Source organism: Equus przewalskii, chromosome 1, assembly GCF_037783145.1.
Source record: "Equus przewalskii isolate Varuska chromosome 1, EquPr2, whole genome shotgun sequence".
In the NCBI taxonomy this organism is placed as follows: Eukaryota; Metazoa; Chordata; class Mammalia; order Perissodactyla; family Equidae; genus Equus; species Equus przewalskii.
The window spans coordinates 179,320,118-179,335,174 of NC_091831.1; the positions used below are offsets into that span (position 1 = coordinate 179,320,118).

Genomic DNA, 15,057 nt, shown 5'->3' on the forward strand with positions numbered 1-15,057 from the left:
GCTGTAACCTAGAGAGAGCCTGGCCCTGGCCATAACCTAGAGAGAACATGACCCCAGCTGTTACCTAGAGAGAGCCCGGGTGTAATCTAGAGAGAACGCAAGGCCCCAGCTGTAACCTAGATTAATGTAAACCCCATTCCCGAAGCCCCAGTTCTTGTTCTGCCCGCCCAGGATTTATCCTAATATTCCTTATTCTTTAACTCTTTTCTGGATCATTGACTCTTGCAGTTGACCTATAGCTGATATTACTGCTTTCATTTAAAACTCAGCATTGGGGCCGGCCCCGTGGCCGAGTGGTTAAGTTGGTGCGCTCTGCTTTGACGGCCCAGGGTTTCAGCAGTTCGAATCCATGGCACCACTCGTCAGGCCATGCTGAGGCGGCATCCCACATGCCACAACTAGAAGGACCCACAACTAGAATATACAACTACGTACTGGGGGGTTTGGGGAGAGAAAGGAGAGGAAAAAAACAAAGATTGGCAACAGTTGTTAGCTCAGGTGCCAATCTTTTTTTTTTTTTTTTTTTTTTTTTAAGATTTTATTTTTTTCCTTTTTCTCCCCAAAGCCCCCCAGTACACAGTTGTATATTTCTCGTTGTGGGTTCTTCTAGTTGTGGTATGTGGGACGCCGCCTCAGCGTGGTCTGACGAGCAGCTCCATGTCCGCGCCCAGGATTCGAACCAACGAAACACTGGGCCGCCTGCAGCAGAGCGCGCGAACTTAACCACTCGGCCACGGGGCCAGCCCCTCAGGTGCCAATCTTTAAAAAAAAATAAATAAAAATAATAAAAATAAAAAATAAATAAAACTCAGCACTGATTTCCCATTAACTTACGGATAAACTTCACCCAGCCGTTAGCCTGCTGCTGTTTTTTGCTTTGCATTGTCTTGTAGAAGCTTAGCACTCTGTGCCGCAGCTTTTGCAGCCCTCTCAGGAGTCTGCTCACAGCTGTAGTGCTGAACTGAGAGTCCTGGCCACCCTACACCGACAGCGAGGTGTTTGCCAGTGTAGCAGTTTGACTGACCTTTCCAGATTACCTCAGTAACCTCTGAGTCGTACACAGTGATCCCGCTTGATTTCTGAGCATTTCTGTGACCCTATTCTAGACTTTGGGGGAATCCCTTCCCTCTACTTTAGACAAAAACCTAATGGTACAATTGCTAGGTCAGAGGGTGGATGTACATTTAACTTTTTAAGTAACTGCTAAACAGTTTTCCAAGATGCTTGTGCGATGTTACACTCCCACAGCAACGCATGAGAGTTCCAGTTGTCTCACATCCCTGTTAACATTTGCTGCTGTCAGTCTTTTTAATTTTACTTTCCTTTGATTTTATTCTGAACTATGCTTATATACAGCTATTAGAATTAAATATTTAAAATTAAATTATTTTCACTTCCGTGAACTGGAACTTCTAACAATGTGGGTAAATAGAGATTACATAATCAAAGGAGAGATGGTGTTCTGTTGACTTCCATGAAAAAGAATGTTTTATTTCAGCAGTTCATAGAATTAAACTGAACTTTTGTGTCCCATTGTGAGAGGTTTGTCTCACCCCATGATTTCCTTCTCGTTTTTAACTTAAATAGCAGCTTATTTTACAGTTGGAAATTTTTTCTTACTGGGAGCAGTAAGAAAAAAATATTACAAACAAATTCCTTTGTTGTAATACCTAGGTAGAATAATGCAGTATATTTACAAAATGAATTTGGAATGGCGATATGGGCTGGTGAAGTAACTATGTTTAGATTAAGTTACCAGACATTTCAAATGTATATATATTTATCTTTGAGACCTAAAGTCATCCCCTTATCCTCTGTGAATGTGAAATTTTACATTATAGTCTCCTACAGTTGCAAGGTCCTGTAAGTAATTTGGAACCCAGTTAGGAAGAAAAGTTCATTTTACTTTTTTTTTTTTTTGAGGAAGATTAGTCCGCAGCTAACATCTGCTGCCAATCCTCTTTTTGCTGAGGAAGACTGGCCCTGAGCTAACGTCCTTGCCCATCTTCCTCTATTTTATAAGTGGAACGCCTACCACAGCATGGCTTTCCCAGCAGTGCCATGTCCGCACCCGGGATCTGAACCAGCGAACCCCGAGCCACCAAAGCATAACGTGCACACTTAACCGCTGCACCACCAGGCCAGCCCCAGAAAAGTTCCTTTTATATTATAACATTTAGAATTCACTATTCCCTAAATTGTCTCTTGGAGTTATTCCCTTCAGATATTGAACTGTGTGAGAAGAGAGTTCAATATATCCTCAATGATGGACTGAATTTCCTTTAATGAATTTAGTATTTCCACATTTAAGTTGAATAGCTTTAGAGCAATTATTCTCAACCAGCTCGCATCCTGCCTTAAAAACAAAGAAAGCCACTGCTATCTCATGCAGGGCTGTCATCCTTAAATGAGTTTTTTGTTTTTAAAATTGACCCTGAGCTAACATCTGTCGCCAATCTTTTTTTTCTTCTTTTTCTTCTTCTCCCCAAAGCCCCCCAGTACATAGTTGTATATTCTAGTTCTGCTGTGTGGGATACCGCCTCAGCATGGCCTGATGAGTGGTGCTAGGTCCACGGCCAGGATCCGAACCAGTGAAACCCTGGGCTGGTGAAGCAGAGCACACAAACTTAACCCCTGGACCATGGGACTGGCCCCCCCTTAAGTGGGTTGAAGAGGAAATATTATTGAGAACCATCTTCTGGAAGTATTTTCTTTCATCCAAGTCAAATACACTCAGTATAAATGTAAATTGACAGTCATCTATTCTAGAGAAATTACTCTTTTAAAGTATTTAAGGTTCATTTCTCACTAAAGCCAATTAATATGTCTACCCAACTATTCTACGAATTGTACTCCTTTGTAAAGCCTCTTCTTTATAATACCCATCACTGAGTTACTGACATTCCATCACTTACTGATTTAAAACAGTTCCCTTACATTCAGATTTAACATTCTTCAGTTTGTTTTCTTTGTGAAACAAGGCCTGTAGGCCTTTATAATGTTGGGGAAATACAGCAAAGAATAGTCCGGAAAGAAAGCGGCATTTGCTAAACTCACTTGTTGCTGATCTCTTATTTATAATGTCTCTACTTGTATTATAATTGTAGGTCCGACATATTTCCAACATTTGGATCAAAACCTTGTCCGACAAGACTTTCTTCTGCAAAGAATAAGAGCTCTCAGGTCGCCGAGCAGAGCACCGGTGCAGGTATCCCATGGCTGCCTTATAAATACCGTTCACACACACTGTGATTTTTAAGTGATGTCAAAAGTAATAACGAATGCATATCAGATTTAGAATTTTTATAGTTACCAATTAAGACTAATCATCTTTTTAGCTCCTGAAAAGGCCATTTTGGCAAGAATAAATATACTCTTATTCTGGGAAGAAATATTTCCCTGAATAATTGATCCCCCTGTAGGCCCACAGGTAAACCTGTGCCTGGCTCTCTCATCCAGATATTTTGATTCAGTTGGGATGGAGTACAACCTGGCTGTCAGTGTTGAAAGCTCTCCAAGTGATTCTAATGGACAACGTAGTTCTGGAACTGCTGGGCATCACAAAAGGCAATTTCTGTTAAAAACAATATTTAACTAGTAGTGAAGTTAATGTGTATTTTGTGTTTAGAATTTTGTGAACTAACCTGGAAGTTTCTGTAACATCACTTTTCAGAAAATAGATTTAGTTACTAGTAATCAGTTAGAAAAATATTTGGATCCTGATCTATTTAGGATGGGAACTGCATGCAATTCTTCTATATGATTAGTAAAACAGTATTGAATTATGAATGAATTATAACAAATTGATCTCAGCGTGAAAGTCCTAACAATTTTAAGGCTACTTTACCTCCCGTCATAATTACCTTCCTGAAAAGCTATGTATGTATCTAATTGTTTGCTACGATTTTTAATTTCTTGCTCCTAAATATGTCTAATTTCATCTCCTCTTTTTAATCCCCGTTATCACTCTTACTCATTTCTTACCTGCTTAGCTTCCTAATATTTATCTCCAGCTTCAGTCTCCTTCACTTACTGTGCATTCCCCACGATGCCAATCTGACCGTATTTCCCAGCATGAATTTGTTCAGGGCATTTTTCCATGATCTGGCCCCGCCTACCTCTCCAGCCTCATTTTTAACTTCCTGTACCTTGTGCTCCAGTGAAGTCAGACCACCTGCAGTACAATTTTCTATCTCTTTGCACCTGTACGTACTGTTTCTTCTGGATGAAATCTGGAATGCACACCACAGCCCAGTCAGCTGTGAAAATAGTTCACTTGCTTTCTCTGGGAAGCCTTCCCTTATTCACAAACAAAATTATTACCTCCTTTATGGTAGCATTACATGTTGCACTGACATTTTTATAGTGGTTGCAATTATTTTACTATTTTGGATTCTCCGACTTTTGGTCCCCAGAGGTGATTTCCCTCTGATTACCTCCCATGTGCCTGTCATAATCATGAATGTCTAACTCAGCTGGGTCTGCCTGGTCTACTGGCTTGCACAAAGCTGGTGTTCAACGAGAGATAGTTACTCTGCTAGGCACAGGAAGACAGTATGTGTATGCCTTGGAGTCTGAAAGACCCCAGCTCCAAGCCCAGTTTGATATTTAATAACCATATTGCTGAGCTGTGCAAGTTACTTACCTGCTCTGACACTGAGTTCCCTCATCTGATAATGTGAACTTTGAGAAGGGTAGTGAAGGTTTCAATACAGAACGTCTGTAAAGCACCTAGGGCTCTTGGTGAGTATTTGTTCCCCTAAAGGGGAAGGCACAAAGAAATACAATACATATGCTTACTCTTTGATCCTCTTTTAAGCCTAATCATCCTAATGAATTATTTGTAACTTTACAAGTATTTTTATAAATTTGAAGGAACGTATTATTACTAGATTGTTTCTAGGTTATAAAAACGGAGCCCTCTTTTGGAAGAATATCTTTGGAATTAGAAAAGAAGAGATTTAGAAAACCTAGATTTGAGTTTCACTCTGTCCCTAGTTGTGTGAACACTGTGTACTTCTCTGTGCAATATTTAGTGTTTCCCAAACTTGCCTAATCCTAGGAACCACCAGGGATGCATGTAACATAGATTCTCGGCCTTACCTCGGACCTAATGAATCAATCCTCAGGGTTGAAATCCATATTTTTAATAAGTGACTTAGGTATTTCTAGGATCACGTTCTGGAAACACTATTACTGAATTCACTCTATTCTTGGTTAAATTTAGTATGCTTTCAAAATGTAAAGTTGCTCATGGTTTAGGACTTTATAAAGTTGGGTGTATATTTTTTATTTATGTGGGATAGGATTTGTTTTGTTTTTAGTAAGCAAATGATTCCTACAAGTTTATCAGTTAATTGGTAAAACCTCAAAATCATAATGCTCAGAATAAAGAATATCTGAAGACAAACACAATTCTGTAAATACTATAAATTCAATCTGTCTTCACAATAGCATTTCCGAAAAATATTTCCACGTATGTTCTATCACTACCTATTATAGCACATTGTGCTAAACTTCCTGAATGATGTGAAAGTTTTTTCCTGGAGCCTTAGATCAGAATCACCTATTAATAGAAAGCATTTTCATCCAAGGCCAGTATCCTTATGAGGCTTACTTATGAATTAGCTGTCAAAACTAAGAAGAATCTAGAAAGATAGCCACGTTACTCCCCAAAGGTCTCTATCATTTAATGTCAGATATCTTTTGAATCTTTCTCTGTGAACTGACTTAGTGCCCTTGCCCCGACAGCCGTCTCCTGCCCAGCGGCCGCCAGCCACGTCCTCTCCCCACCATCCTGTGTCTATTAAGATACCCACAGCAATATTAAAAGCAAATTCTATTTTATTATTACTACTTAATGGTTTAAATAGGAGCTATATATAAAAATGCATGGTGACTCAAATATATGGGGCTAGGATTTTCTCTTTTAGACATTTTGGAGTTTTAACAACTGCAAGTTATTAGTGTACCTATTAGTATAGGGTGGTCAGTTTAAATGTCGATTAAAATGTTTGTTATTTGTTAAAAGGAAGCCTACTTTAGGATTTTTATTTGTTTTATTCTTTCTTTCTTTTTGGTGAGGAAGATTGGCCCTGAGCTAACACCTGTGCCAGTTTTCCTCTATTTTGTATGTGGGATGCTGCACAGCATGGGTTGATGAGCAGTGTATTGCTCCATGCCCAGGATCCAAACCTGCAAACCCCGAGCCAGCGAAGCTGAGCGCACGAACTTAACCACTATGCAGACTTACCACTACACAAACTTAACCGCTATGCAACCAGGCCAAACCCTGATTTGTTTTATTTTTAATTAGGAATATAAGATTTGGGGCTTTACACTATGCTAGGTGCAGTGCTGAGCCCTTTACATGTACTTTCTTCCTTGAATCCTCAGAATGGTTCTGGAAGAGGTACTGCGGTTGTCCCCGGTCTCCACTAAGGTGGCGTGCCTTGCCCAGGTTCTGTCAGCGGTGAAGTGGCGGTGCTGGGTTTAAAACCAGGAAGCGTGATTCCAGATCCTGAACTCACAGTCTCTGTGTGGTTCTCTGCCAGCGAGCCAGCCAGCAGAGCCCATCACATGAGACTGGAAGGAAAGAGAGAGTGGGGAGGCCTCTCTCAGGACACAGTCTAGAAAGTCTAGATTTTTAAATTTTTCTTTTGTCTATAAAATTTAAAATGCCATTAAACATTAAAGCCCATCATAGTTTTAAAATATATATATTTGGTTAGCTCTTTCAAACATTGAAAATTGTATTTCATTGTCATTTTAAAGCTGTTTTATAAAATGTAGTATAGCTAATAAACGTTCTTATCTGCTAATAAAGTAAAAAAATGACAAAATTTAAGACAAAACTTTTTAAATTACTATAATGTTATAATTTCTAATATTATGTTACTAACCTTTTTAAAAGCTTATAAGGCGAAATAGATTTAGAGGGGAGATATGTACTTGTCTATAATATTACCTAAATCATTCAAATAAATATTTTTATGTATTTTATTTTATAGGGATTACAACATCCAATGTAAGCATAATTGGTCAACGTATGAACTATGGGTTTGGATGTGGTGATTTTGAAGATGATAGGTCACATGACATTTCCCCTAGTGTTTTAAAAATACAAAATAAGGAACACCCGAGACATTCTAAGCATACAAAAGGTTAGTAAATTTCATAAGTTAATTTTTAAGATTGTATGTCTCTAAATCAGAATCCTCCCTAAGCATGCCAATAAAGAAAAATTAACTGAGATTTCTCAGTTTTGAGATTTCTCTTCCTACCCTTCTGCTTTTAGGTTGTTGCTTAAATAATTTTGCCAAATAGGAGAACACACAGGTTCGCATATTGTTTTATGGGCTTGCCTGAGGTGCCCGTTCAGGGAAGTGACTGCCCTGGAGGGTAAAACTAGGGAATCGGCCTATGACAGCTAATCTTTGACAAAGGAGCTAAGAACATACAATGGAGAAAGGAAAGTCTCTTCAATAAATGGTGCTGAGAAAACTGGACAGCTACATGCAAAAGAATGAGAGTAGACCATTATCTTGCAACATACACAAAAATTAACTCCAAATGGATTAAAGATTTGAAGGTAAGATGTGAAACCATAAAACTCCTAGAAGAAAATAGAAGCAGTACACTCTTTGACATTGGTCTTAGTAGGATCTTTTCAAATACCATGTCTACTCGGGCAAGGGAAACAAAAGAAAAAGTTAACAAATGGGACTACATCAGACTAAAAAGCTTCTCCAAGGCAAAGGAAACCAGGAAAAAAATGAAAAGACAACTCACCAACTGGGAGAAAATATTTGCAAATAATATATCCAAAAAGGGGTTAATCTCCAAAATACATAAAGAACTCATACAACTCAACAACAAAAAAACAAACAACCCGATCAAAAAATGGGTAGAGGATATGAACAGACATTTTTCCGAAGAAGATATACAGATGGCCAGCAGGCACATGAAAAGATGTTCAATATCACTAATCATTAGGGGAATACAAATCAAAACTACAATGACTCATCACCTTAACACCTATTAGAATAGCTCTAATTACCAAGATAAAAAAGAACAAATGTCAGAGAGGATGTGGAAAAAAAGGAAGGCTCATATACTGCTGGAGGGAATGCAAACTGGTGCAGCCACTATGGTAAACCGTATGGAGATTTCTCAAAAAATTAAAAATACCATACATCCAGCTATCCCACTACTGGGTATTTATCCAGAGAACTTGAAATCAACAATTCAAAGAGAGTTATGCACCCCAACATTCATGGCAGCATTATTCCCAATAGCCAGGAGGTGGAGGTGACCCAAGTGCCCATCAACTGATGAATGGGTAAAGAAGATGTAGTGTGTATACACACACACACACACACACACACACACACACACACACACACACAATACGGAATGCTACTCTAAGCCATAAAAAAATCAAAATTGTCCTATTTGCAACAACATGGATAGAACTTGAGGGTACTATGATAAGCAAAATAAGCTGGACAGAGAAAGACAAACGCCATATGATTTCACTCACATGTGGAAGATAAACAAACAGACAAAGAGAACAGATTAGTGGTTACCAGAGGGGAATGGTGATTGAGGGGTGGGCCTAAGGGGTAAAGGAACACATCTGTATGGTGACTGACAAATAATAATGTAAAACTGAAATTTCACAATGTTGCAAACTATTATGAAATAAAACAAATAGTGTAAAAAAGACTAGGGAATCCCTGCTGACCTGTACTCCCCAGGATACACACACGCGCACACACTGATTTTTTACACGACATTTTATCACTGCAGTGGGGTGGAGAAATCGTGTGAGTAAGGGACTCCCAGAGGCCTACTTAGATTGTGACCATGGAGTAAGTGTAGAAACAGGAGTATAATTTCCCTGTAGTAGAACCTGGGAAAGCTTCTTTATTATCGCTAACCATTGTGAGCAATTTACATCCTTTCTTTTTTTTTAAACTTAGTAGGAAATCGCACCTCTGACTGCTTTGTCCATTTTTCAGAGATCCTATTACAGCTGCATTTTTTAAAATTTCCCTAAGGATAAGAGGAAGTGATTTGGAAGGGTATAAATATTTAATTACAGTAGTTAGAAGTCGCCTATATTGAAGCATTGTAATCTTCCAGTAAGTGTAAGGAGCTGTCATCTTTCGTGTGTAGCAACTGTGTTTGTGATAAGGTCAGCTTTTGTTATTTCTGATGGTCTTAGGTGATATTTATGCAGGCAATCAGGCTTTTTAGGACATGTATATTTTTTTGTGGAAATAACTCAAATTAAGTAAGAGGGCGCTTGATTAGAAACTTTTCTCTTTTTTTGTAAATTTCTTGAAATGTTATCCATGATATAATTCAGTGTCTGTTCTTTGTGGAAGAGACCAGTTGTCCGTTGTTTTTACAAAAGAGAATGACAGAGTCTTTTCATATTTACTTCCATGTTTCGTTTCTCATGTAAAGAAAATCAAGTACAAAATTGTTTTTCCTAAAAGTGACTCATACCCTAATACATAGTTTTTTAATTTTCTTTTTTTTAAATTGTTTTGAAATAATTGCTGGATTTGCTCATTCGCTGCTAGTGGCGTCCTTCTTGGACAGAAAACCATAACAATATTTCCATCTTCTGACCAGCAGTTCGTCTACTCCAGAAAGTTACTCCATTCTCCCACTTCCAACTCTAACCCAAACACCTGCTAGGTCTGTCTAGTCAACAAGAATCAACGCGTTCAGAACCTGCTCTTCTTCCTTTGTTAGCCATTTTTATTAGTAGCATCACTGTTTTCCCAGCTGTGGAGACTTGAGACTTGAGAGCTGTCTTTGTCTGCTTCTCCGTGCCCTCCAGGTTCGGGCAGTGGCCTGCCTCCCAGTGTTTCTCAGCTGAATCTGGACCTTCATGCCCCTGCCCTGGGTTGTTACAGTAGCCTTCTCGGAAGACATCTTATCTCTTGTTTTCATCCCTTTGTAATCCAGATTGCTGTATAGACTTCCATATAAACTATCTTTCTAAAGTGTGGTCGTCCTCTCTAACATAACTCAAAACCTTGAGTGGTTCCCTGTTTCCCACAGAATAAATTTCCTACTCTGTAGCATAATTTTTTTTTTTTAGGAAGATTAGCCCTGAGCTAACTACTGCCAATCCTCCTCTTTGGTAAGGAAGACTGGCCCTGAGCTAACATCCATGCCCGTCTTCCTCTACTTTATACGTGGGACGCCTACCACAGCATAGCTTTTGCCAAGCGGTGCCATTTCCGCACCCGGGATCCGAACTGGTGAACCCCAGGCCGCCGAGAGGCAGAATGTGTGCACTTAACCGCTGCACCCCCAGGCCGGCCCTATAGCATAATTTTTAAGACCCTTTATAATCTTGCCTCAGCTTAACTTTCTTGCATTACCTCTCACTGTACTCTTTTTCATGCCCTATGCTCTGCATTCTTAATACTAGAAGTTTTCTTAGTTTGCGTGTGCAGTCTGCCTAGATGCCCTTTCCCAGTGTTAATGTGTCAGATCATGTCTGCTTTTTGAATACTGGCTTAAAAGCCATTTCTTTAGAAAGCTTTCCACACTCTCCTGGTCTGGAGTAGTGTAAGTTACGTAAAAGTGGAGATACTGCCGTCTTTATGTCCCTGTTATGCTTTGTCGACAATAGTTGTTCAGTGCCTCCTGTTAAATGAATGGAGTGGTGATGAGCCAAGCAAAGCTAGTTGTGTAGCCTTGGGCATGACTGCTCAGATATTGCATCCCCAAATAATCGGGTTAAAGCAGTGATTGCACTGCTGAAGGGAATAAAAAGACTTCCCGAAGACGTATTGGCAATGAGTGGCCTATGTGAGTGGATTCATTCCACAAGAAGCCTTAGACTTTTTTTTTAATTGAGATTCATAATAGTTTACATCATTGTGAAATTTCAGTTGTACATTATTTCTTGTCTGTCACTGCATAAGTGCTCCCTTTAACCCCCTGTGCCCACCCCCACCCCCCTTCCCCTAGTAACCAGTGAACTATTTTCTTTGTCCATGTGTTTGTTTATATTCTCCATATGAGTGGAATCATCTGGTGTTTGGCTTTCTCAGTCTGGCTTGTTTCACTTAGCATAATTCCCTCCGGGTCTATACATGTTGTTGCAAATGGCATGCTTTTGTCATTTTTTATGGCTGAGTAGTATTCCATTGTATGTATATACCACATCTTCTTTATCCAATCATCAGTCGATGGACACTTGGATTGTTTCCATGCCTTGTCTATTGTGAATATTCCTGCAATGAACACAGGGGTGCATATGTTACTTTGGATTGTTGATTTCAAGTTGTTTAGGTAGATACCCAATAGTGGGATAGCTGGACCATATGGTACTTCTGTTTTTAGTTCTTTGAGGAATCTCCATACTCTTTTCCATAGTGGCTGCACCAGTTTGCATTCCCATAAGCAGTGAATGAGGGTTCCCTTTTCTCCACATCCTCTCCAACATTTGTTGTTTTTTGTCTTGGTAATTATAGCCATTCTGACTGGTGTAAGGTGATATCTCATTGTAGTTTTGATTTGCATTTCCCTAATGATTAGTGATGTTGAGCATCTTTTCACGTGCCTGTTGCCCATCTGTACATCTTCCTTTGAAAAATGTCTGTTCATATCCTCTGCCCATTTTTTGATGGGATTGTTTGTTTTTTTGTTCTCGTTGAGTGTGTGAGTTCTTTATGAACTTTGGATATCAACCCCTTGTCTGATAAATGATTTGCAAGTATTTTCTCCCAGTTGGTGGGTTGTCTTTCCATTTTGTTGATGGTTTCCTTTGCTTTGCAGAAGCTTTTTAGTCTGCTATAGTCCCATTTGTTAACTTTTTCTTTTGTTTTCCTTACCCAAGTAGACATGGTATTTGAAAAGATGTGGCTAAGACCAATGTCAAAGAGTGTACTGCCTCTATTTTCTTCTAGGATTTTTATGTTTCAGTTCTTACATTCAAATCTTTAATCCATTTGGAGCTAATTTTTGTGTATGTTGCAAGATAATGCTCTACTTTCATTCTTTTGCATGTAGCTGTCCAGTTTTGCCAACATCATTTATGGGAGAGACTTTCCTTTCTCCATTGTCTGTTCTTGGCACCTTTGTCAAAGATTAACTGTCCATAGATGTGTGGTTTTATTTCTGGGCTTTCAATTCTGATCCATGGATCTGTTTGTCTGCTTTTGTGCCAGTACCATGCTGTTTTGATTACTATAGCTTGGTAGTATGTTTTTAAGTCAGGGATTGTGATGCCTCCAGCTTTGTTCTTTTTTCTCAGGATTACTTTGGCTATTTGGGGTCTTTGGTTCTTCCATATAAATTTTTGGATTCTTTGTTCCATTTCTGTGAAGAATGGCATTGGGGTTCTCATTGGCATTGCATTGAATCTGTAGATTGCTTTAGATAGTATGGTCATTTTGACTATGTTTATTCTTCCGACCCATGAACATAGAATATCTTTCCATTTCTTTATGTCTTCCTCAATTTCTTTCCGTGATGACTTATAGTTTTCAGTGTACAGGTCTTTCACCTCTTTGGTTAAGTTAATTCCTAGGTATTTTATTCTTTTTGTTGCGATTGTAAATGGGATTGTAATCTTGATTTCTTTTTCTGCTAGTTCATTGTTAGTGTATAGGAATGCAACTGATTTTTTTAAATTGATTTTATACCCTGCAACTTTGCTGTAGTTGTTTATTATTTCTAGTAGTTTTCTGGTGGATTCTTTAGGGTTTTCTATATATAAAATCATGTCATCTGCAAATAATGAAAGTTTCACTTGTTCCTTTCCAATTTGGATTCCCTTTATTTCTTTCTCTTGCCTAATTGCTCTGGCCAATACCTCCAGTACTACGTTGAATAGGAGTGGCGAGAGTGGGCACCCTTATCTTGTTCCTTTTCTCCAAGGGATGGCTTTTAGTTTCTCACCATTAAGTATGATGTTGGCTGTCAGTTCATATATAATCTTTATTATGTTGATGTACTTTCCTTCGATACTCATTTTATTGAGAGTTTGTATCATAAGTGGATGTTGGATCTTGTCAAATTCTTTGTCTGCACCTATTGAGATTATCTTGTGATTTTTACTCCTCATTTTGTTAATGTAGTGTATCAAGTTGATTGATTTGCAAATGTTGAACCATCCCTACATCCCTGGAATGAATCCCACTTGATCATGATGTACGATTCTTTTAATGTGTTGCTGTATTCAGTTTGCCAGTATTTTGTTGAGGATTTTTGCATGTAAGTTCATTAGTGATTCTGGCCTGTAGTTTTCCTTCTTTGTGTTGTCCTTGTCTGGTTTTGGTATCAGGGTAATGTTGGCCACATAGAATGTATTAGGAAATGATGCACCTTCTTCAGTTTGTCAAAATAGTTTGAGAAGGATAGGTACTAAATCTTCCTTGAATGTTCAGTAGAATTCTCCAGAGAAGCCATCTGGTCCTGGACTTTTGTTTTTCAGGAGGTTTTTAATTATTGTTTTAATCTCAGTACTTGTGGTTGGTCTGTTCAGATTCTCTGTTTCTTCTTGATTCGGTTTTGGGAGATTGTATGAGTCTAGGAATTCATCCATTTCTTCTGAGTTATCAAATTTGTGGGCATATAGTTTTTCATAGTATTCTCTTGTAATCCTTTGTATTTCTGCAGTATCTGTTATAATTTCTCCTCTTTCATTTCTAATTTTATTTATTTGAGCCTTCTCTCTTTTTTTCTTGGTGAGTCTGCCTAAGGGTTTGTCAATTTTGTTTATCTTCTCAAATAACTAGCTCTTAGTTTCATTCATCCTTTTTACTGTTTTTTTTTTAGTGTCTTTTTCATTTATTTCTGCTCTGATTTTTATTATTTCCCTCCTTCTTCTGACTTTGGGCTTTGTCTGTTCTTCTTTTTCTAGCTCTGTTAGGTGCATTTTAAGATTACTTGTTTCAGATTTTTCTTGCTTGTTGAAGTGGGCCTGTATTGCTATGAATTTCCCTCTTATGACTGCTTTTTCTGCATCCCATAAGGGTTGGTATGCTGTGTTTTCATTTTTATTTGTCTCCAGGTATTTTTTAATTTCGTCTTTGATTTCTTCAGTGATCCACTGGTTGTTCAATAGCATGTTGTTTAGTCTCCATGTATTTCTGACTTTCCCAGTTTTCTTCTTGTGGTTGATTTCTAGTTTTGTAGCATGTGGTCAGAAAAGATGGTTGGTATGATTTCAATCTTCTTGAATTTATTGAGGCTTGCCTTGTTACCCAACATATGATCTATCTTTGAGAACAATCCATGTGTACTTTAGAAGAATGTGTATTCTTCTGTTTTTGGATGGAATTCTCTATATATGTCTATTAAGTCCATCTGGTCAAGTGGTTCATTTAAATCTACTATTTCCTTGTTGACTTTTTGTCTGGATGATCTGTCCATTATTGAGGTCCCCTACTATTAATGTGTTGCTGTTAATCTCTCCCTTTAGCTCTGATAATAATTGCTTTATGTACTTTGGTGCCCCTGTGTTAGGTGCAAATATATTAATAAGTCTTATGTCCTCTTGGTGGAATGTCCCTTTTATCATTAAATACTGCCCCTCTTTGTCTCTCATTGTCTTTTTTAACTTGAAGTCTGCTCTGTCTGATAAAAGTATGGCAACACCTGCCTTATTTTGTTGGCCATTAGCTTGGAGTATTGTCTTCCATCCCTTCACTCTAAGCCTATGTTTGTCTTTGTAGCTGAGGTGGGTTTCCTGGAGGCAGCAGATTGTTGGGTCTTGTTTTTTAATCCATCCAGCCACTCTGTTTTGATTGGAGAGTTCGGTCCATTTACGTTTAGAGAGACTATTGTTATATGAGGGCTTAATACAGCCATTTTATCTGTTTTCTGGTTGTTCTATGTTTCCGCTGTTTCTCTTCCTTTGTATTTCTGACTGCCATTTCATTTTGTTGGTTTTCTAAGAGGGATTTCTTGGTTCTCTCTCTTTTTGTGAATTGTCGCTCTGCTCTGATTTTTTGTTTAGTGGTTACCATGAGGATTGTATGAAAGATATTGGAGATGAGATAGTCCATTTTCTTCTAG

The 15,057-nt window shown here is 38.4% G+C and overlaps 1 protein-coding gene across 4 annotated transcripts in view; it reads left to right on the forward strand.

Annotated features, from left to right (window-relative positions):
- TOGARAM1 (TOG array regulator of axonemal microtubules 1) overlaps positions 1 to 15,057 on the forward strand; it is an 84,339-nt gene that overhangs the window by 29,851 nt on the left and 39,431 nt on the right. For 2 of the 4 annotated variants that reach the window (XM_008534942.2, XM_008534941.2), the window contains exons 7-8: positions 3,108 to 3,208; positions 7,011 to 7,163. In XM_008534942.2, coding sequence (XP_008533164.2) covers positions 3,108 to 3,208; positions 7,011 to 7,163 — 254 coding nt within the window. The remainder of the gene's footprint in view (positions 1 to 3,107; positions 3,209 to 7,010; positions 7,164 to 15,057) is intronic. The other 2 variants (XM_008534943.2, XM_070629829.1) reach the window with 1 other exon arrangement.